Source organism: Mobula hypostoma, chromosome 1 (genome assembly GCF_963921235.1).
Source record: "Mobula hypostoma chromosome 1, sMobHyp1.1, whole genome shotgun sequence".
NCBI lineage: Eukaryota > Metazoa > Chordata > Chondrichthyes > Myliobatiformes > Myliobatidae > Mobula > Mobula hypostoma.
Window position 1 is genome coordinate 83,341,820 of NC_086097.1, and position 23,749 is coordinate 83,365,568.

At 39.2% G+C, this 23,749-nt stretch overlaps 1 protein-coding gene across 1 annotated transcript in view; it reads left to right on the plus strand.

Moving 5' to 3' along the window:
- The window catches only part of LOC134348444 (cysteine-rich motor neuron 1 protein-like), a 262,947-nt gene that overhangs the window by 176,769 nt on the left and 62,429 nt on the right, over window positions 1–23,749 (plus strand). The window contains exons 3-4 of the mRNA XM_063051847.1: window positions 5,089–5,331; window positions 16,954–17,136. Of these exons, the coding sequence (XP_062907917.1) occupies window positions 5,089–5,331; window positions 16,954–17,136 (426 nt within the window). The remainder of the gene's footprint in view (window positions 1–5,088; window positions 5,332–16,953; window positions 17,137–23,749) is intronic.

Sequence of the window (23,749 nt, forward strand, 5' to 3'; positions counted from 1 at the left end):
TTGAGGATGTAACTGGTAGAGTGGATAGGGGAGAACCAGTGGATGTGGTATATTTGGATTTTCAAAAGGCTTTTGACAAGGTCCCACACAGGAGATTAGTGTGCAAACTTAAAGCACACGGTATTGGGGGTACAGTATTGATGTGGATAGAGAATTGGTTGGCAGACAGGAAGCAAAGAGTGGGAATAAACGAGACCTTTTCAGAATGGCAGGCAGTGACTAGTGGGGTACCGCAAGGCTCAGTGCTGGGACCCCAGTTGTTTACAATATATATTAATGACTCAGACGAGGGAATTAAATGCAGCATCTCCAAGTTTGCGGATGACACGAAGCTGGATGGCAGTGTTAGCTGTGAGGAGGATGCTAAGAAGATGCAGAGTGACTTGGATAGGTTGGGTGAGTGGGCAAATTCATGGCAGATGCAATTTAATGTGGATAAATGTGAAGTTATCCACTTTGGTGGCAAAAATAGGAAAACAGATTATTATCTGAATGGTGGCCGAATAGGAAAAGGGGAGGTGCAACGAGACCTGGGTGTCATTATACACCAGTCATTAAAAATGGGCATGCAGGTACAGCAGGCGGTGAAAAAGGCGAATGGTATGCTGGCATTTATAGCAAGAGGATTCGAGTACAGGAGCAGGGAGGTACTACTGCGGTTGTACAAGGCCTTGGTGAGACCACACCTGGAGTATTGTGTGCAGTTTTGGTCCCCTAATCTGAGGAAAGACATCCTTGCCATAGAGGGAGTACAAAGAAGGTTCACCAGATTGATTCCTGGGATGGCAGGACTTTCATATGAAGAAAGACTGGATGAACTGGGCTTGTACTCGTTGGAATTTAGAAGATTGAGGGGGGATCTGATTGAAACGTATAAAATCCTAAAGGGATTGGACAGGCTAGATGCAGGAAGATTGTTCCCGATGTTGGGGAAGTCCAGAACAAGGGGTCACAGTTTGAGGATAAAGGGGAAGCCTTTTAGGACCGAGATTAGGAAAAACTTCTTCACACAGAGAGTGGTGAATCTGTGGAATTCTCTGCCACAGGAAACAGTTGAGGCCAGTTCACTGGCTATATTTAAGAGGGAGTTAGATATGGCCCTTGCGGCTACGGGGATCAGGGGGTATGGAGGGAAGGCTGGGGCGGGGTTCTGAGTTGGATGATCAGCCATGATCATAATAAATGGCGGTGCAGGCTAGAAGGGCCGAATGGCCTACTCCTGCACCTATTTTCTATGTTTCTATGTTTAAACAGTCCTTCCAGTTGAGACAGTCTTTCACCTGTGAATCCATTGGTGTTATTTATTGCAACCAGGTGTTCCCGGTGTGGCTTCAATGAGACCCAGTGCATAATGGGGATGGCAACATTGATTACCTTCACTCCGTCCTCCCATTCCATCCCCCACCTACTTATCTTCTCCCCTCACCTAGATCCATCTTTCCCCAGCCAGCTCTCGCTACACATCCCCCCCCCACCACCCACCCTTTTGTACTGACTATCTCACCCCTTTCTTTTCATTCTTGAAGGAGAGTCACAACCAAGATGTTGACTGTCCACTTTCCTCCATTGATGCTGCCTGGTCCAGCATGTTGGGTGCTGTTCCTGCTAATTTCTAGCACAAGTTCAAAATATTTGCAATTGATACTGAGGTCAAGGAGGATAGGAAGAAAGGAATAGCAGGTCAAAATGGAATTACTTTTTTTTTGTAATTAGCCAATTGCTCAGTTGTGAGCATTGCACACACATGCTGTTGTAATGCATGGTTACTTGAGTTATTGTCACTTTCCCAGCAGTTTGAACTAGTCTGGCCATTCTCCCTGATCTCTTTCATTAACAAGACATTTTCATTCACAGAACTGCCGCACATTGGATGCTTTCTTCTGCATCATTCTCTGTAAACTCTTGAGACTGTTGTGTGTGAAAATCCCAGGATATCAGCAGGTTCTGAGATACTCGTACCACCCCACTGAGATACTGAAACCACCTCGTCTGGTACCAACAATCATTCCACGGTCAAATTCACTTAGATCACATTTCAAGTCCAAGGTCAAGTTCAATTGCCATCCAACCATACCTGAGTGCCGCCAAATGAAACAACATTACTCTGGGGCCAAGGTGCAAAACACATTACCATCAGTCACACACAGCACAAGGCACATATACCTGGTGCACGTATACGATGGCAAGCACAGTAAAATACAGTCACACAAAAAAATAGTCCATGAATGTTGCAGAGATCTGTAGCCAATGACAATACAGCTGATTTTCTGCTGAGTGAGCACTGGAGACCAGCACCGATTACAGACTGGACACCACAACACACCGTCTCTGGGTGGAGTGCACCAACTGCGCCTCTCTCCTGTGCGGCTGTTAACAGGCAACATCACAGTGGCAGCAGGCCTGAAGACAGGACGAAAGCCTGGGCAAATGACTGGAATGTCACCTTTGAGCCTACTAAGTGCAAGGCCATGGTGATGTCTAGGAAGAGGAATCCATCTAACCCCGACCTGTATTTTGGGAACTACAAGCTGGATTTAAAGAAGGAGCTAGTAATCCTTGGTGTTAATATTGACAGCAAGTTGGTGTGGGATAAACACCGTTCCACTATTTCAAACAAGGCCAGACAAAGGCTTGGAGCTCTGTGGAAAGTAGCATCCAAACTAGACAAAGAGGGCAGAGCCACAGTTTACAAAGCCCAGGTATGAAATTTTATGGAGTATGTCTGCTTATCATGGATGAATGCCTCACAGAGTGTCCTCAGGCAGCTTGACTTCATTCAAAGAAAGGCTCTCAGGATTATAGGTGTAGATGAAGCCACAGCTGGTGAGAAGCTAGCCATCAGTAGCTTACACCACAGACGACAGGTTGCTGCAGCTACTGTGCTAAAATACACACCAGCCACAGCCCTGCAGACCTTCGCGCCATGCTGCCTTCATCTTATGAGAAACGGTGCACCGCACGATCAAGTTTATCTGTGCCTGCTCATGCTGTTTCTATGCCCGATGCGAGAACCTACACACTGGATAGAAGCTTCCTTCACTGTGCTATCAGAATTTGGAACAGCCTTCCAGATGCTGTGGTTGGAAACATCTGTGACGATGGGGTCCAAGCCTTCGAGAGTCCAGTGCACAAACACCTATCATCTCTGGGAGGGAAGTCACATGCTTCTTCATAAGCTATCATGAAGGGGACCAGGATGGCAATGATTGGTTGTTGGTAGGTAGGGTTAATACCTGACTTTCAAGAGCACTTGTGAGTTACGTTCTGGCTGGACTTAATCCTTAAACTGCTGGAGAACAGTGCAGAAAGAACAGGTGGTGTTTTCTCCCAGTAGGGATTAGTTTTTAGTTCCAAGTGCTCACGCCACGTTTTGTCACCCTGCAACTTTATCCTTCGATCTCTTTGAATTATGGACAGCATGTGTATAGATGTCTCTCTCCAGCATCTTCATCATGATCATCATGACTCCAGTATTTCTACTATTTTTTAATTGTACATAAGAATTTTCTGTGTTCTATTGCTGAGCAGCAGTGAACCATCTGATTGGCCTGTCAGGGTTCTCTTTGGGAACTGGTTGACTTGATCAGCATTTCTGATCTGGCTATTGTTCACGATTGCACTTACTGAAAAAAAGGCCTAGTCCTTGTTCCAGCCACAGCCACGCAGCTCCCCCGCCATCTGTCCCTCCCAAATGCAAATAAATCACTGAATCAGACTTGCAGCATTCCATTTTAACAATGTCCAACAGGGTCTTGCGATCACAAGAAAAGCGACTAAGACAATCACTCGCTGTTAGACTGCACAGTGCCTTCACGCTCTAATTCCTCTGACACCCTTCCAATGCAGGCAGCAGCATGATCCATACCAAGTCCAGCCCCTTCAGTTTCTTTGCCAATGAGCAACTCTCTGATGGAGCAAAGCTGCAGTACCTTAAGTTCATCTTGTCCAGCAGGATTTTGTGATCTTAAAAAAAATACGTTTAAAAAGGGCAATAACACCTTTGGTTAACTCCGTAGCAGCTGCTGCAATTGAACACGCTGCATCTTACTTGCTTGTAATATTTGTTCCACATTCTGATGTTTGATCTGAACAGCAACTGAACCTCTTGACCATGTCTACGTGCTTTTATGTATTGAGGTGCTGCAATAATTGGTTAAATATTTGCATTAACAAGCAAATAAAGTGTACCCTACAATCTGGCCACTGGGTGTACAGCATATTGCTTGTAGATTTAAAAAATTGCAATGTCTGTGTTTATGTAGATGTAAAACTTTTCACCCTTTAATTTGATCATCATCTTCAGCTGAAAGAATAACACTTTACTGTTCAGACAAGCAAATCATTTAATATAATCTTCACAAGACTCCCAAAATTTCTAAAAATATAGCTGGCTTTTGCACTTCAGAGAGCATTGTCAATTGAAAATGTCACAAGACTTTGCAACTATTGCAGGAATGTTACTTTGGGGCAACGTTGGAGCTCAAGATTCAAATGGATTTAAGATGCAAATCTTTTCAAGAATGTATGTTCTCTAACAGTTTCCTTACTTGAGGTTCTGTCTCTACAAATCATAGAAACTTAGAATAGTGTACTGGCTCCCATACGCCATTGCAGAGTTCTCTACACAATGTTGTCTTTGAATTGTAGTCAGGTCTCTCCAAAATTGTTTAGCTATAAAAATCCCTAATATCTAAAATTTAACTACGATTGTGCATATTAAACTTCTGGTAGACTTGTACTCTCTGCTCCCAGCTCAACTAAAAGGGGCCTAGAGATTTTTACACCTGAGATAGATATTTATGTGCCCTTGATTCTTACAAAACTATGAAGAGTCTGGGCTGATATTTCCAGCAGCATAGATATAATACAAATGGCATTTGGAAGAAATATTACTTTACTTTCAGTTATACACGTCTCTGGCCCTCAATATTAATACCGAAGTTTATTGTCTTTTTATCAAACTTGATTATCTCAATCTAAATTAGTGAAAATATTATAACCCAGTATTAAAATTGATATTGTATATTGCAATTGCATTACAGTTCAGTAAGATTAATCATCTTGCATTGCTTTTTTTCCATTATTTAGGGGAAGAATTGGACTGTTCCACTGAGCACTGCCCAGTGCAGTTTGAATCTCTTTGCCCTGAGGATTCGGTACTTGTCAAAGGATACACACGACCAGGACAGTGCTGCCCAACGCCTAGTGTCTGCCAGTGTAATAAGGAAACCTGCAAAGAAAAGGACTGTCCTTTTGGTCACCAGCAGTTTCTGCTTTCGGAAGCGACAGGAATACCAGGAGAGTGCTGTGATGTGTACGAATGCAGACCAGGTATATTTATTTTTATACAAGTTACTGTAGTTAAAATTGAGCTAATCCATCTGCTATAAAATCGCACTGTGCTATAGTTTAAGACAATGACATGTACTGGTGATTAACTTACAATACCTGAAGGGCCCATTTTTTTCCCTTTGCGCTGTACATTTATTACGTATGAAGAAAGCTGAACTTTAAAGCCCATAATTGTTCATCCATCTAGTACCCTGATTCCTCTTAGTCAACCATGCCAAGATACTTTATACTATCTAGAATATCTAGAATAGATATCTAGAATAAGTGTATGTGTTTAGCTCCACAATGCTGCTCCCATAATAAGCAATAGCTGCAAGAAGGTATTTATAGTAGCTATTGAAATCTCTCACTTAAAATCAAGTGTACTTTTCATTATTTCTCATTTGCCTTTCTTTGTCTGCAGCATATCACATACTTGCCAATCTAACTAATTCACTAAACTAATCTACCATAACCTTTTTAAGAGGGGAATGTTCAAGTGGTGAAAGATCTGTGTCAGCTGTTTTCAAGTGGTAACTCTGATCTCATCCAGTGCTATTTCAAGCAAGTGCAGGTTTATTTGTTGCTATTTATAAGATCAAAACCCTGTGATGTGACTAATTGACTTATGGTATCTTGTTATCTCTTTGTATAGGTCATATACATAGTAACAAATGTAATTACAGTGGCCCAAACTTAAACTTCACACATCTAAATTGGTCATACAGTTCAAATAAATTTTCATTGCCACAATGAATCAGAATATGTTGTGCAATTTGCCTGGATACTGTGGAGTCAGACAAGATCGACATATTAAGGATGCAGGTTATTTTAGGTTGAAACAAGATCATGGTATGGGGTTCACACCCCATTAAGCTGTACTCAGTACATTGTATGCCAAGGCTTTAGTAAATGTTGGTGTTTTATTGCCACTGACTTCCCGTGAAGCTTGAGTCGTCTTCAACTTCTTCTGTTGTGGCTCTGCTGTTCTTGGGCTGTCATTGTGAATGTTTACTAATTGTCCCTAATTGTTTTTGCAAAGGCAATGGTTGGTTAGCTTTCTAAACCATTGGGGCATAGGCTCTTCCACAGTGCTCTGGGACTGAATTCCAGTGACAGTGGAACATCTCCAAACTGAGAAGTTCAATGGCTTGGACAGATGCTGCTACCTTAGTCCTGGGTGATGAAAGTCAAATGTTTGGAAGGATAATGGTAGATGCCACTTAAGCAGACAATTTACAGTGCCTATAAAAATAAAATTCACCCCCCCCCCAGAAGTTTTCATGTTTAATTGTTTTACAACATTGAATCACAGTGGATTTAATTTGGCTTTTTTGACACTAAACAACAGTAAAGATTCTTTTGTGTCAAAGTGAAAACAAATTTCCTACAAATTGGTCTAAATTTATTACAATTATTAAACACAAAATAATTGATTGTATAATTACTCACCCCTTTCAAGTCAGTATTTAGTAGATGCACCTTTAGAAGCAATTACAGCCTTGATTCTGTGTGGATAGGTCTCAATCAGCTTTGTACACCTGGACACTCCAAATTTTCACCATTCTTCTTTACAAAACTGCTCAAGCTCTGTCAGATTGCATGAGGGTCATGAATGAGCAGCCCTTTTCAAGTCCAGCCACAAATTCTGAATTGGATTGTGGTCTGGACTCAGATTCGGCCACTCCAGGACACTAACTTTGTTGTTTTTAAGCCATCCTGTGTAGCTTTGGCTTTATGCTTGGGGTCATTGTCTTGCTGGAAAACAAATCTCCCAAGTCGAAATTCTCTTGCAGACTGCTTCAGGTTTTCCTCCAGGATTTCCCTGTTTCTTACTGCATTCATTTTACCCTCCACCTTCACAAGCCTTCCAGGGCCTGCTGTAGTGAAGCATCCCCACAGCATAATGCAGCCATCTCCATGCTTCAGGGTAGTGATGCTGTGTTTTTGATGATGTGCGGTGTTTGGTTTATGCCAAACATAGCGATTAGTCTGATGACCAAAAAGACCATAGAACCCACATGCCTTCTGGCAAACTCCAGCTGAGATTTCATGTGATTATTTTCCAAAAGTGGTTTTCACTTTGCCACTCACCCATAACGCTGTGATTGTTGAAGCACCCGGGCAACAGTTGTTGTATGCACAGTCTCTTCCATCTCAGCCACTGAAGCTTGTAACTCCTCGTTGTAACTAGTCCCCTTCATGCACAGTCACTCAGTTTTTGATCTGCCTGCTCAAGGCAGATTTACACCTGTGCCTTATTTTCCCCATTTCTTGATGATTGACTTAACTGTACTCCAAGGCATATTCAGTGACTTGGAGATTTTCTTATATCCATCTCCTGACTTGTGCTTTTTAATAGACTTCTTGTGGAGTTGTTTGGCGTGTTCTTTTGTCCTCATGATGTAGTTTTTGCCAGGATACTGACTCACCATCAATTGGAACTTCCAGATTCAGGTGTAGTTTTACTACAAACAATTGAAACACCTTAACTGCACACGGTGATCTCCACTTAACCAATTGGCTGCACCAGTGATGATTTGGTGTGTCATATTGAAGGGGGTGAATACTTATGTAACCAATTATTTTGTGTTTTATATTTGTAATTAAATTAGATCACTTTACAGAGATCTGTTTTCACTTTGACGCCAAAGTCTTCTTCTGTTGACCAGTGTCAAAAAAGCCAAATTAAATCCACTCTGATTCAATGTTGTAAAACAATCAAACATGAAAACTTCCATGGGAGGTGAATACTTCTATAGGCACTGTAGTTTGGGTTAATACTGTAGTTCTGAAATGTTGGAGCAAATGGGGTGCATTTCATCCGCATTCCTGACTTATGCCTCAAAAATAATGGAAAGTCTTTGGGGAGTGATGAAGTGGGTCACCAACCATAGGAAACCCAGCCTCTGACAACTATTCATGTTGCAGATCTAGGTATTTCTGGTCAATGAATCTCCACAGGGTGTTAATGGTGAGAGATCCATTTGTGATAATGTTCCAAAGTGTTTTGAGGAGGTTGGTCAATCTCTTGTCAGAAATAGCCATTGCTTTGCGCTTGGGTTGCACAAATGTTTGATTCTACTTATTGTCTAATCCAGTATACAGTCCAGGTTTTGCAGCATTGGTCTACAGGCCGCTTTGCAAATGGAACTGAGTATTGTGTTGTCACCAAGTGTCCCCACTTCTGCCATCTCATTACAGCATGAAGACATTTGAGCCTTTTCTGTGCAACGTACCAGCACGTAAGATCACTTGAAGTTGCCAGCATTCATAGTCCCTCATTCATCTTTGCGCATAGCAATGTGAAATCTATAAAGCCCAAGGATAAATATATTGAAATAATGTATGAAGAAATGCAGGAATACAGAAATCTAATTGGTAGCCCAATGTACTGGTTTGTAATATGAAACGACCACATCCATGTAAGCAGTAACATGCAATAATTCATATTAAGCCATAATTGATGGCCAAAGGGGCTTATTACAAATAGGTAAAATACAGCCAAAGATTGATGAGATGAAGAATTTCAGCTCTGATATGATACATAGTTTTGCAAGTCCTCGAATTAATTGCATGTCAAAATGTGTAAATTTATTCATACTGCAGCTGTGGGAAGATGCTGTTATGTTTTGTTGAAGAATAAGTTAATCTATGCTATTCTAGAAACCCACAAATACTGACAATTGAAGACCATCCTTATTAAAAAAACGTGAGTTGCACAGATCGACGGAATATAATGTTAGCAATTACAGAGACTAGTTTTGAAGGGAGAATGAAGCCCATCCAGTGGAGTAGATGAAGAGGACTAGGTCAGGATAACAGCACTGACCTTTGAGAGGAAACGTTGACATCCATGTTTGGGAGTGCTGACTGTTCTGTAACTTTGAACTGACTATATATGGAAATTGGCTCTTGTTGTGCTCAACTTCTGATTTATAGAGAATCCATTCATCAGTTAGATTTGATTCTCATTTTTTAATCTTCAGTCCTCTTACAAATAAATGTGTTCACACATACATGGATAATTCTACATATGTGTGGCTGATGGCTGAGTTCCATGGTCCATCAGCACCTACTCAAATGCATATAGCGTTGGCTTACACTCGTTTATCTCTGCAACTTACATGCTACATTGATAGAGACCAAGAAGGTCTTGTGGGAAAATCCAGAGTCAAAGCTTTATTCTAAATTAAGAATGATTTCAGAGAGGACATGACAGAAGTTCATTTATATATTTGTAGTAGCATTCTTAATTCATTTCATTTAGTTGAAAAGTACTACCAAATAAGACAGGAATATGGTCACATCAAGCCATAAGCAACCATCTGGCACAGGCAATGGAGGAAACATGATTTAACAAAACGGTTTCAATCTAAAACAATAACATAATTTACTGGCATAATTTACATATTACTGTTTAACTATTTATGGTTTTATTACTATTTATTATTTATGGTGCAACAGTAACGAAAACTAATTTCCCCCTGGATCAATAAAGTATGACTATGACTATGATGGAACCTGAAAAAATAAGAAAAGCTGGGCTCTGCAAACAAATAATACAGAGCAAAAAGTCCTTTTTTTTGATAATAATTGTGTTTTGTGATCGCTCAAAGAGGGAAAGAAAGAACAAAAGAGGACCTGAGAATAAACGACAAAGAGAGTAAATGATGAAAATGAATGGAGACTGGAAGAAGAATGAAAGAGACAAAGGGGGTAAAAGTGTTATCTGATGGTGAAAAAGTGGGAGTTAGATGAGGAAATCATGACCAGCATGGAAGGAAGATGAGCAGCAAAATACATTGAGGATTGAGAAGCAATAAGATGAATAACTATCCACAATGTAAAGAAATTTCTTGAGCGGAAAAATTATTGCTAATTAAAGCAGCTTGTGTGCATGTTGAGTTCAAAGTAAATATAGAACAACTTGAAAAGAGTTCAAAGTTTCTTACACAATAAGTGTATCACTTAATACAGTAATCCCCAACGGGGGCAGTTATGTGCCCCAAGGGGGCGTTAAGGAAATAGAAGTCGCTGGGGGGCATTCAAGATCCTTGGGAGGCAGGGGCAGTAAACAGCACCCTAACTTGAGGCACGAGACCTGACCGACCTTGTCAACTCACTGCCATCGTCAACATCCAGTAGGCATTCCCAGTTTGAATTAATGTTTTATTTTAGTTTAGTCCCGTTAATGATGGATAAATACGTACGGCATGATCTATGAATGTGAAGGCGGTGTAGCCTTAAATTCTAATCCTGCTAGGGAACAGAAGCGACAGAAAGTACATCAATACAATGTTACATACCAGGAGTGTGGTTTTATTATGTTCCCGTCAGTTCAGCGATGCACCAAGCGTCTTATCTGTAATACTGCATTGTCTAATGAAGCCATGAAACCATCAAGTTTGCCGGAACACTTCTGCCAAAGCCACCCTGTAAAAGCTACTTTTGGTATTACTCAGTTCCAGAGGATGAAAGAAGCATTTGAAAAGTGTTGCACACTCAAGTCGTTTGCCAAGAAAGCTAAAAATGACCTTGATAGTGGTCGCATTGACTCTTATAACATTTCCAAAAGGATAGCCAAGTGTGGAAAATCTCATACAATTGGTGAAAGATTAATAATGTCTTCTGTATCAGACATGCTCACCACTGTTCTCAAAATGGATACCAGTATTTTAAGCAACACACCTAAAAGTTGCTGGTGAACGCAGCAGGCCAGGCAGCATCTCTAGGAAGAGGTACAGTCGACGTTTCAGGCCGAGACCCTTCGTCAGGACTAACTGAAAGAAGAGCTAGTAAGAGATTTTTACAGATGGTGATTTGCAAGAGTACTGCTTACATCAGTTGTCATTGAAGAAGGATTTTCAGAATCAATTCAAGGATTTGAATGATCTGGAAATTCTGGGCTGGGTAATTAACCCATTTCTTTGCGAGATGGAAGAACGGAAGAGAACTTGCAAGAAGATATTATCGAAATTCAGAATGCTGAAGAATGCTTTTCAAGAATGCCGGCTTTTGTGGTATGTGGCTACACTGTCATATGCAGTTTCCTGGCTTTTGAAGAAGAACCAAACTGCTCCTCATTGCATTTCCATCCTCCTACATTGTTGAAAGAGGCTTCAGTGCAATGAACCACATACTCACAAAAACACAGAAACCACTTGGACATTGTTACACTTGGGGACTTGAGGCTTTTGCTAGATATTTCAACTCTTGCTAAAAACCATCAAGCTCAAGGATCACATTGATATTGAAGCTGTTGTATAGCACACAGGTACTGTGTAAGCTAGGTTTAAAGACAAATTAAATTTTAAAGCAGAACAATTTTTCTCGTGTTAGCATATGGTAGACATGTTTTTACACTTTGGGCGTGCCAGAAAGTATATTGTGCCTCAGAGGTGCATTGGCAAGTATGAAGGTGATTTGCGGGGGGCACTGGCAAATATGAAAGTGTTTTAGGGGTGCATTGGGCTAAAAAAGGTTGGGAAACACTGATTTAATACATAGTCTTTAAAACTATTTATAATTTTCAGGTCATGTCAAACAAAGTTTAGTGTACATTGGCAGAATTAATCTCATGACCCAGGCTGTAAAATTGAAGTCTTTTTGACTTCTACATTGAAGGACCTGTTTTCTTTAAACTAACTTGCTAATATATTAGCACATATTATTCTAAATTAACTCAGCAAATTTAATGAGTCTTTTAGCATTGGGCAGATTATGATGTGAAGGATAGCTATCTTTAAAAAATGTTGAAACAAACTGAGGAAATTATTTGTACTGGCAGATGAGGAATATTTGTAAGAAAACCAAAATATGGCTCTGATTTGCATGATGAAAAAGTGGAATTAGTCTTCATTTAATAAAAGTTTCTGTATTCCAAACTCCTCGTACTTTTTCCTTGTAAAAGTGTTCTTATTTGCTCTTCCTTTTTGTGCCTTGTGGCGCATTGAATGGCATTTTGTTTGCCATTTTCTTAGCATTTGTCTGTCTCTCTTTTACAAGGCCAAGTTGCTAGCTCAATGCTTAATCCAGCATGGATAGAAAGTGTGCAAGGGGCCGGTCGGGTTCAAACTCCGGACTACTTGCCTCAAAGTCCAGCACTGATGCCACTACACCACCAGCCCACTAGTAGTGTTCTTACTATGTGCAAAACTCATCTTTCTTACTTAGACACAATGCAGAGGTGTTGCCATGAAACTTTTTTCCTCTTCCATAAATATTTCGTTTCACACCCTTGGGGTATTTGGATCTCCATGAAAACTTAATATGCTTTTATATTGTGGCTCAGGACAATTACTGCTTGGACTTGTATGGGAGCAGAATCCATCAGAGTCAACTTGACCATCACCCTTCATCCTGTCCTTGTCCACATTTTAATGATATCATTTATCAAGGCATGTATGAAATATTTGCACCTGCTTTTCATAGGTTTTCTCCCTGGTTCATTTTCAGATCAACTCTTGAGTTAAATAATTGAAGCTCTCATTTGATGCAGATGGAAGCTTTATGCTGAAGAGGTTTATGAAACATATGGCTGCCCTTCCCAATTCATGATCACTGAAACTAGGTGGAGGTGCTGAGAAGTCCCATGATACCTACATAGCTTAATTCCACCATAATTATTCTCACTGTCCTTACAAGTATTTCTCTCTCATTTATTCAAAAACTTTATTTGGTCTTTACTTGGTCTCACAGCTTGTGAGAACTTGCTGTGAGAAGATTGTCTGACAGATTTCTTTATATTACAAGTTACAGCTACAGTTCATTAACTGTGGACTATTTTAGAGTGACCTAAAAAGAATATCAAAGGTATGATTATGTATTTTCCCATTATTTATGTACAATTGGCTGAACATTGGTCATATCTTTTAGAAACATAGGCTACAGTTAGCAATATTCAGCCCACTTTTCAGTATTAAGTGCTCTTTCATCTCCACTCAGAATATTAGTAAATATCCTATCTTCTATGACCAGCTTCCTGTTTCTCCTTAACATAGTTTATTCCTCCTATCATGTTTGGTTAGTACAATAGTGGCATTTTTACATAGTTCCTTTCAGTCCATGGTCAGCCATATGCTGTTAGATGGACCATATATACCTGTTTCCTTTTGAGTATTTTAGCTTACTCTGCTTCCAATCTAGCTTAGCAGCTGTGTATTTATCATTTCCTCTGAGATGACTGGAATTGTTTGCTGACTATATTCATTAATTAAATGTACCAAAGTATCTGTTTGCCTCAGGCATTAGATATTATCAGTATAACTTTAGTTTCTGTTAGACAAAAAATTCAGTTTAGACTTTGTAATTGGAATTATCTGCAAAAACACTGTTTACTAGAAATTAGCTTTGATGTTGTACATGAACTAATCCAAGATCCGGCACAGGCAAGTAGCATGAGATGTCGAAATTATTGTTTTGACTTTTTGTAGCAATTTCCTTCCTTTTTGGACAGGGAAAGGACTACCATTTTATTTTCAGATTTGACAGACTGAAACTTTCAATATCATCTTGCTTTTACATCCCACAAATGTCACATTCGACATTTGAGGTTTGTATTTGCATGTTTGTGCAAACATGTCCTTTGAAAGAAAAGAAAGGATATTTTGTGTCAGGAGCTGAGGAAATGATGATATGGAACTTGGAAACAACACTAGAATGGAAATAATTGAGTTGATGATGCTGATTACGAATACATGAAGCAGTGGGGTACAGTTTGTAAATTTCTTGGAATTCTCAAACAGCAGCTTGTTTGGAGATCAAAATTGATTCAGAAAAAGAGGGAAATGTAGCTGAAATCCAAATGGAATAGTTTGAAACTGGAGAAAAGTAATATGATTTTGGAATATGAACTGGTCTTGTTTGATGCCACACAGTTATCACCAGAAGACTCTTACAGCTGTAAATTTGTGGCTACAGATGCGTTAGACACTGGGTAATGTGGAGCTTCACTTGTTGTGGGAGCACAGGGGTAGGAGTATCAAAGTTGGGCTGCAGGTCTGAAGATCAAAGTGATTGGGGCGACATGATCTCAGCCTCAGAATGTTTTCTTTCTGTGGATATAAATGTATTAACTTGCTGAGCTTTATTAGGTCAGTCACTGTAAAACTGCTTAGACTGTAAAAAAAATTATTGAAATAAAGTGCAAAGTTAAACAGGTTTTTTTCTCTGGTCACATTCTGGAGATGAAAAGTTCAACAGTTCAATGTTGGGAAAGGTTTTAAAACTTTGTTCCATCTGAAGGGTGAAAAATAATTCCCTTCGGCGCTTGGTACTAGCTTGATTGTGGCTGACAGGAAAGGGATCAGTGTTTTGATAATAAATGTCTGCTGTTCCTTTCTGACCAGTATTGAAGTCTTTTGTTTTGGCCTTTTTGAGGCCATTGCAGATTAAATCCACATGAATGCACTGACAGCAAGCTGACATCAAACGCCATTGGTTTGGAGAAGATGGGTTTTCAGCAGGAGTAGCTCAGGCACTCATCCACAAAAAGCTTTCATTGCCACAAATGTGGTTAGAAAAAACTGAATAGAACAGATTGACAGGTTCATCAAACATTTTATATAGAACAGCACAGCTCTAAAGAATTGTGCACTTTCCATCCTGAGAACTGCCTGGAATTTCCACACTAACACTTTCTAATTAATCACCACAACTTTTAATATTTCATTTAATTGTGTCAGTCAGCACTTTGAAGCTTTGTGATCTTTCGTTTATCCCTTTATTCAAGAGTCAATTTTTGCATGTGGTTTGACTTCTGCCGGAGAGTAACCAGGATATACATCATTGTTGTGCCTCTGCTCAGTTCCAGATGCTTAATAACTAAATTGATGTTGATGTCTATAAACTGATTGCAGCGCTTTATTCAAAACGCTGCAGCTGGTGCTGTAATTTTTTTTTGTCATGAAGAGCAAAAATCTGAACCAAAAACAGAAGCTTGTTTTACCGAAGATGCTGTGCTGTTTTCTTCCCACAAGTACTGACTGACCCATTTGCGTTTCCAGAATTTTCTATGAATTATGTTACTCCTGCTGAAGAAATAAATCTGTTATTGCTCTAACTTCATATTTCTCAGTGAATCCATCTGACTGAATGTAGCTGCTGACACGCAACTCTGATTTCTATTTTGTTTACAATGACAATTCCTGGCATTATATTTTCAAAATTAAGGAGCAGATTACAATATGCAGCCTTGCTATTCGAGCCAGTTGTAAGCAGTAAATTTGCTTTTCAGAAGTAAGAACATGGCATTCTGCTTAATGATGACTTAAACCTGGTTATTATCAGAATGATTGCAAAAATTTCTGAAGGTTATGCAAACTGTGCATAAGATTTGATGACTTAAGATTCTTTTTTTAATTTTGGTCCCACTCAAGATCTGCATGTGAATATTGCAGATTTTCAATGTCTGTGACCTGAAAAGGACTTCAGGAGAATGTAACAATATAAACTGAGAGAGTGACAGCTGCCCCTAATAAACAGATATGCCCATTTGTATCATTGTGCTCAGATATCTATTTCCACATCATCATTAAAGTGCTTATATTGAACAGATGCACTGGAAAAGAGTGAGATCAAATCTTTATATAGGTACAAATATCTTTGGGTAATTGGGGAACGTTACAGTTGAGTGCAATGTACAAAAAAAAATTTTGTGTGCCTTTTCTATTTATAATACTGTGGATTCCAGTTAAGTGGGCCATCAATTAATCGATGCAGCTGCTTATTTGGGACAACTCTTAAAGAACAAAATATAATCGAGAAAATGGCCGGGATTCCCTTAATTTATTTGGGACACTATCCCACTTAATTGGGAAGGTAGACTGTTGCTGAACAGTCGTAACTTCAGTCGTAAGCTCTTGTGTGGCCATTAGACACTACACCATGCTGAGAGTGAACAGTTTTTAAATAGAGTCAGTTGTGTGTGTGTGCTCAAAAAGCAGTGATTTTCTTCTCACTGATAGCTGGTGAGAAATAAACAGGAAGACAATTCAGAACTGTCTTGCTCACCGTGGTTTCAAGCATTCAGACTTGGAGATGTGAGAAACAGCCAGCAGTGAAAATAAAATGATTTCACAACTTTCACAAATTAGGAACTACGAAGAATTTGAAGCATTGTATGAAGGCAGTACATTATCTGCACTAGGAGTCTGTGCTGATTTTGTTTATTTGCAGTCAAACTAATAACTATTAGGAATTAATACAGTTTTATTGTATTATAGTAGTATTGGTAGTGTTCTATTTTGTTCTGTATTTTATTGAAATACATAATCTGCTACTCAATTAAATGGTAGGTTGTCTTTATTGTACCTTTATAATTATTTCCATGACATTGGGGGCATCCACTTAATTGGGCCAAAATGTACGGGTCTCGATGTGTTACAATTAACTGGAATCCATGGTATTTGTTAAGTTGGCTGCAACAAATTGCCACGGTAGAGTAGCATTTAAAATGGGAAGGTTCTGTAAAACTTGCAGGTTGAGGAAAAACTGTGAACCATCTGTTACTGGACACCCCTTTGACCAAATACTGCATTTCAGATGATGCTTAAACACAGTTGAGGAAAGACTTCATGAAGTCAGCCCTTGTAATTGATATGTTCTCTTTTTTAATTGCAGAAACCACTCGCAAGTGTCTGTTTAATGGCACTGAGTACACAGATGGAGAGGTGTATCGCATGGAGGCCTGCTGGTTCTGCCGCTGTCGGGGTGGGATCTCATTATGTTCCAAAGTAGAATGTGGAGAGCTGAAATGTGAGAACTATTACATCCCTGAGGGAGAGTGCTGCCCAGTTTGTCAGGGTAAGTTTCCATGGACAGGAATGAAGGTCGAGATTATAAACTGGTGCCTCCAGCTAAAAAATAAGCAATCACCCGGTATATGTTGCATTTAATTTACATTGTTCATACACTGTATAATCTAAGTCTTTGTCTTGGTCTAGCAGTGATTTACGAGATGGCCACTGGCAATAGTTTCAGAAAATGAGCAGATGGTATAATTCATCACTAACCTGAAATAATTCTGCATTAATACATAGCCAACGAGAGAATCCTTCATGCCATGTAATATTGATAAAAGAAAGGGACATCTTTAAATGTAAAGGCTGCGCTCTGTCCTTTGGGAATATGGCAAGGTTGTACAAGAAAGAGCAGAAGTTGGCTCTTGTGTCATCTGTATTTGTGGCATGTGGAATGTATTAAATACAGTTGATTACCCCACAGCAATATCACAGATGGCTAGAATTTGTTGTGCATATGCATCAACTTTCAACTAGAAATGGATCACTTCTGACACCTTACAGTGTTAAGTTATGAACAGAAGCAACCATGGAATTAAAATCTGGCATATCACTGTCAATGCATGCACAAAAAAGAACAAAACCTGCCTGTTTTTATACTTAAAATTAATTTATGAAATTGTGTTTGTGGTACATTTGGTTATAAAAATGCTGTTTATTGAAAAATTACCAAATGGTTCTGTCCTAATTTGGAGGTTAAAAAATTGTAAGTTGCAATTTTGCATGACACCCAGAAAGCAAAAGTAAATTTTGTAATTGATATTTCTCTCAATTAATAATTTGCAGTACTTCCCTTTTTATGAAAAAAAGGAGTTCTTCTAAGCCAATCATTTTGGAGAATTTTTCTTCCTTGCAGTATTTTGTATTTATTCATAAATTATGTCTACAGAGCATTTCAGGATAATGTACCCTGAATACTTAACTTAGTGCAAGATTAAGACCAAGGAATTCTCCAAGCAAGTTGCCTTTATCCCACAGTCTGTCCCTTTCATTCTGTTCTGATTCAGCATGTCAACCCAAAGCATCGATTTGCACCTTTTGCCTCCACAGACACCGCTTGACTCACTGAGTTCATCCCATGCTCTTTTTTTGCTTTATATATACAATCCAATATCTACAATCTCTTTTTTATCTTCATTTAATCTTTAAAGACTGGTTAATATTTGTGAACTACATATGGAAAGTATACAAATATTTCCAATCTTTACAAATTTAGGCACTTAGATTTATTCAGAAATGAAATAACCATGTGTGGCACCATGGTTGTCATAGAAACCTTGAGCCAAGTGGCCTGTTTCTCTGCGGTACTGTTTTATAGTCCCATGACAAATACGAAATGCAAGCAATATAGGCCAATTAATACAAACGGAAAACAATCTAAATCTTGTGAGTAGGATCTTTAGATCATGGGCCTACAGGCTACTGTCTGGATGTCTTACATGTCATTCAATATGCAGAAGCCATAAATTATGCTTACTCAGCATCCCCACTTTAAATGTTATATCAAAAACAATGTAATAAAATTATGAAGTTCTCTTTCAGACAAGGCTGACATGTTAACAAAGCATAACGGCAGTCCTGGAACATCTCAGCACCCTAACTTAAAGATATTGATTCATGTCCTCTATTAGTTACGTCCTAGTCTTGGATCTGTTCTAGGCTTTCCATTTGTGTTATCATTGTTCACGACAAAATCTATTTTTGTCCTTTTTTTGTGATTTTTAAAAACACTACTTATACTTTCTCACTGTATTTTTCCTTCCAGTGTTTGTACAATCACTGCCAATGTGGGTAAATATCGGTCCTTGGCTTAGTATTTCTGGCCTATTTGCCTTGCAACATTGCCATAAGTTATAAGTGTGGTTGTCATTCAATGTGCTTACCATTAGCCCACAGCTTTACTTCTGCTCTTCTATTCTTGATTCTATGACAACTTTTGTTGATAGACTCTATTCTTTTTTTTAAACAACTGAACATCTTCAAAACCATTTCTAGTGAGGTATCCTGGACCTAAAAAGTTAACTGTTCCTGTTTCCAGCATTCCATTTGAATTCCATACGCCAGCCGCTAATCCCCTTCACTCCCATGATGCCCTGCTCTAACTAGGGCTTGACGATGAGCAGCACATACAGCAGACATCAGTCTCTGATCTATTGTCTTCCTCCAAACCTCCCCTTCATTCACTGCCAAAGGATTTCTCATGAATGCTGTTGGCTCCAGCATTTCCGGTCCACTGTTTAGTTGTAAGCATGCTCCTGAACTATTAGTCACTTCTCATTCTACTTTGCTGCACCAGTCCCTATTTGATAATTGTTCCTGGTATCCTGTACTTATTTCTAGGAGTCTTAATGACACCGTAGCACTTTTAACTGAGAGTTTTAACCTTTCAGACTCAATGTTAAGTTCCATAATTTTAGATTGCAACCACTCTCCCTAATTTCTAGTCCCCAGATAGCAGCTGCTTAGAATGATTTTCCTATTCCCATGTGCTCTAGGGTGGTTCATTGGCGCAGCCAGTAGAGCTGCTACACTATTGCACCAGCAGTCAGGATTTGATGTTGTGTTCTGCTTTGACTCCCCTTTACCTCTCACATTGTAAAATGTGTAGTTTGGTAGGTTAATTAGCTATAAATTGTCTCTAGTGTGTAGGTGAGTTGTAGAATTTGGGAAGGGGATTGAGCAGACAGTGGGGAGAATAAAATAGATTAGGGTAGGATTAGTGTAAAACTAGGTGCTCAATATCAGCGGCAGAAGTTCCAGTTTCTGTGCTGTAGCTCTTTGGCTTCCTCAAGACCCATTATTTGTTAATTCATGTTATTGTAATTGTAATTAATCCTTTCCTCATTTATTTAATCCTGTCATCTATCCCTTATTCTTTATTTCTCCCTTCATTCCCATAAGTCCCACCACAACCCTTTTCCTTCTGTACTCGTTTACTATTTTTTTTCATTTCTGAGTTTCACTTTAAAACTTGCTTCACAACCAGACGCTCAGAATGTTTCTAGCATCTTATATTTTAATTATATATTTGTATCATTTGCAGTATTTTCCAATCATGTGGCATGTCGTATGCTTTCCTTATTGGTCTAACAAATTCAGTCCTTCGTAAAACACATTTCAAACAATCCACTGACTACATCCAATCTAGCACCCAATGCAAATAATGCCCTCATTCTAGCCTCCACTGATTCTCTCTGACTATGCAATCTCCTGACCACAAATCATTCTCCTTTCCTTCAAGTCCCTCAATGGATTACTCCTTCCCTGTCATCCTCTCCATCCATGACGTATTCCACTCTTTTTTTTCCTATTCTGATCTAACTACAGTCTTCCCTCTTTGTTCATTCACCAGTTGCAGAGCTTTTGGGTACTACACCTCATCTGAATGAAACTCTCTTAAACATTTAAATCTCTGTATTTAATTACCCTGCATCTTTTAAAAAAAGTGATAGAATTCATCCTCTTAATGTGTCTTTGGCAGTGCTTGCATTGGTTCAGCTTTTGAAATCCCTTGGAATCTTTTGCAAGCATTGTGAATGTTATATTTGTACAGTATTCACAATATGTGTGTGAGTGAACTACTAAACAGCTTCCTCCCACAGGCAGTCAGACTGCTAAATAGCTGCTCTACCTGACTCTGCTTTGGACACTTTTAACTTGCACTGGACACTTATAACTTGATTTTAACTGACATGTGGCTGTTGTGTTTACTATTTATTGTTATGTTTATTATTTAGTGTTGCGTTTGTTATGTTATGATTGCACTGCTCCTGGGAAACGCTGTCTCATTCTGCCCTGCAGAGCTGATGTACAGTTAGAATGACAATAAAGTTTTTTGAATCTTGAATCTTGAATATGTACATAAGTGTGTGTATGTATAGGTATGTGTGTGTGTGTGTGTGTGTGTGTGTGTGTGAATTGTTATAAATATCACATAGGGGATCAAATAATGAAGTCTGACTACTTTTTAGTAATGGCAATCAAATTGAATGGTCAAGTCAAGAATCTGAGCCTTGGGTTTTAAGGGAGTGATCATGTAAAATAAATTTCAGAAACAATGTGTTAGGTTATAGCTCACATAAACTTCATAAACATTTAACTTTCATCAGATTTCAGTCACTATCTGATGTCAAAACTGATTTTTTTTAACATTATCATTTTGCCCTTCATGATGTTGCAACAGAAAGCTGATGTTTTCTGCAAAGACTTGTCCTGATGAGAGATGAGAAATTCTGTTTATTGTTCCATTTTACTTTACATAAAATACATATCTTGAATGCCACATACTACAGGATCTTCCCTTTTGCAGTTTGAACCAATGCACAAAAGAAATGCTGGGAGCTTTTCCTTAAGCATTCAGTGAAATGTAACAAACCATATATCAGTAATTTTCATGCAATTGTGATCACAGTCTAGAAATACTACACAGTCAGTCAACCATCATTTGTCATCATAAAACTACAAATAATGTGTTGCTTGATTAAAAACTTCTTGTGTTGGTAGCATTTATTCAAAACACCAGTGCTCAGGATTTTGGTGGTGTTGGATTAGCAGACTTTCTGAACTGCTGGGTGTAATTCCTATTAATACCTTAACCTATTTTAATACACGTTTTTGTTGCACAGTATTATAATACAACTCCATGCGTGCCCAGTAATTTTAAGGTGAGTGCAGGGACCAGGGTCCTAGTGAGTTGGAGAAAGCACAAAAAGGGAAACCCTAGTTATCCAGAAGACAATATGGGAATCAGAGCCTGGTGTGTCAGAAACATCACCCGATCACTGAACAATCACTAAATCATCAAGTAGAGGGTTACCTCTAAATTAAACTTTGGCCTCTGATATAACTTGGCAGCTTTAATAATTAAAGAAATGATATTATAAGGATCTATATGTGAGAAATATGAAAAATGGTGTTGAGCAAATATTGAATTAAAGGGGATGGACTACTGAGCGTTCCAGTAGTGGCAATGAATATAGCTTGGGAAGGAAACTTGTCCATGAACAATCACAATAAAGTATTTGGACTCATTGAAAGAATGGAAGTTGCCAGCGTACTTCTCATGGCTCAGTACCTGGAACATGAACTTGAAGAAGGCTAATATGCGATTGGTTAGATGCTATTTAGTGAATTGTCACAGAAGATGACTGAATTAACCTTGGTGACCCAGAACAGGCAATAGTGTGGACTCATTCCATTCACTCATTACTGCTGAGCTGGATAAGATGGAGTGACCCTATCATATTCATTCAGGGAGTAGAATCAAGGAGACTTTTAAAATGCATCAAGTGAAAATAATGAGCCAGAACTTGTTATCTGGGCAAGCTGCCCACTCCCACTGTGTGACTTGCGTACCAGCTATGGACTTGATTGTTCCAGATGTCAGTCTGCTGCCTGAAGCTGTCCGTAACCAGAATGGCAAACCTCTTCAAGGCAGCAGGGGCTTGAGTGGCATGGCGTTGTCATGAGTGGAAGCAGTAAAAGGAGGCAGAGCAGACTCCGCCCTTTCAACAGTTGAAAACGTTTGGCAGCTTCGAAATCTATGCCACCAGATTATTCCAGCTGAGCAGGACACTGAACATTTCAGAATGCCCTCGATATTCAGAAGCGTTCAAACAATCAATAAAATAATTATACAAAGAACATCCATTTCAAGCATGGGTTTCTGGATGGGTTTCATAAGCCAGTCAGAGAAATCGAACAGCACCATCCCTGTGTCGAACAGGATCAAAATGAATGACTGAACATCATGCTGAAAAAAGTGCTTCAATCTCCTAGAGATCCAAAGCATGACCAGCCAGGATCAACAAGACATACACCTACAGAAGGAACAAGGTGAAGTTCAAAAGATGAAAATGAGGAAAAAGATGATGAACAAGGTGATGAGGGACAAGTGTCTTTTCAGATTATTGCTTAAGATACCAGGGATGACCTCTTTAATGCAAGGTTTTCTTGAGTTATACCAGAAGATCCGAATAACAAGAAAATGCAAGAGCTGTTCTTCCCCGTCTCTCACTCCAAACCCCACAGGCAGTGATAAAAATCAGTCCTTGCAAGTAATCTTGAACCTGCTACACTGTTGGTCTCAGTAAAGGGAGAAAACAGAAAAATGGTGAAAAAACCATACATAACGTATCTGAACAACTGAAACACATTAACAAAGCACCTTCTTACAATCCCTGAATATATTCTTGATTTTCCTGCAACTCCAATAATAAAATCTGTGTGGCTTCAGCAGTGGAGGGTGGTGCTCAGAGTGACCACTGTGTCCTGGAGCCGATAGTACCCTGCCAAAGGTTGTTCTGCTTGCACTTGCGCAGATGCTGACATCTGGGGATGAAGCCAAGTGATTGAATTTGAAGGGTGTTAGTAGGAATGTGGGGGAAATTTGTAAAATGGAATTGATATTGGACGGAGAAATGAGTGGATGACCCAAGACCCCAAGGACCTGTTTTTGTTCAGTTTGTGGGACTGGAAATCCAAGTGGCTGTGAATAACACACACAAGAGATGGAGAGATGAGGAACAAATGTGTAGCTGTTTACTTCACTTGTAAGTCATCTACCCAGAACGCTCTCTCACATTATGTTCAGTACGTAACACACAGAGAAACTTGAG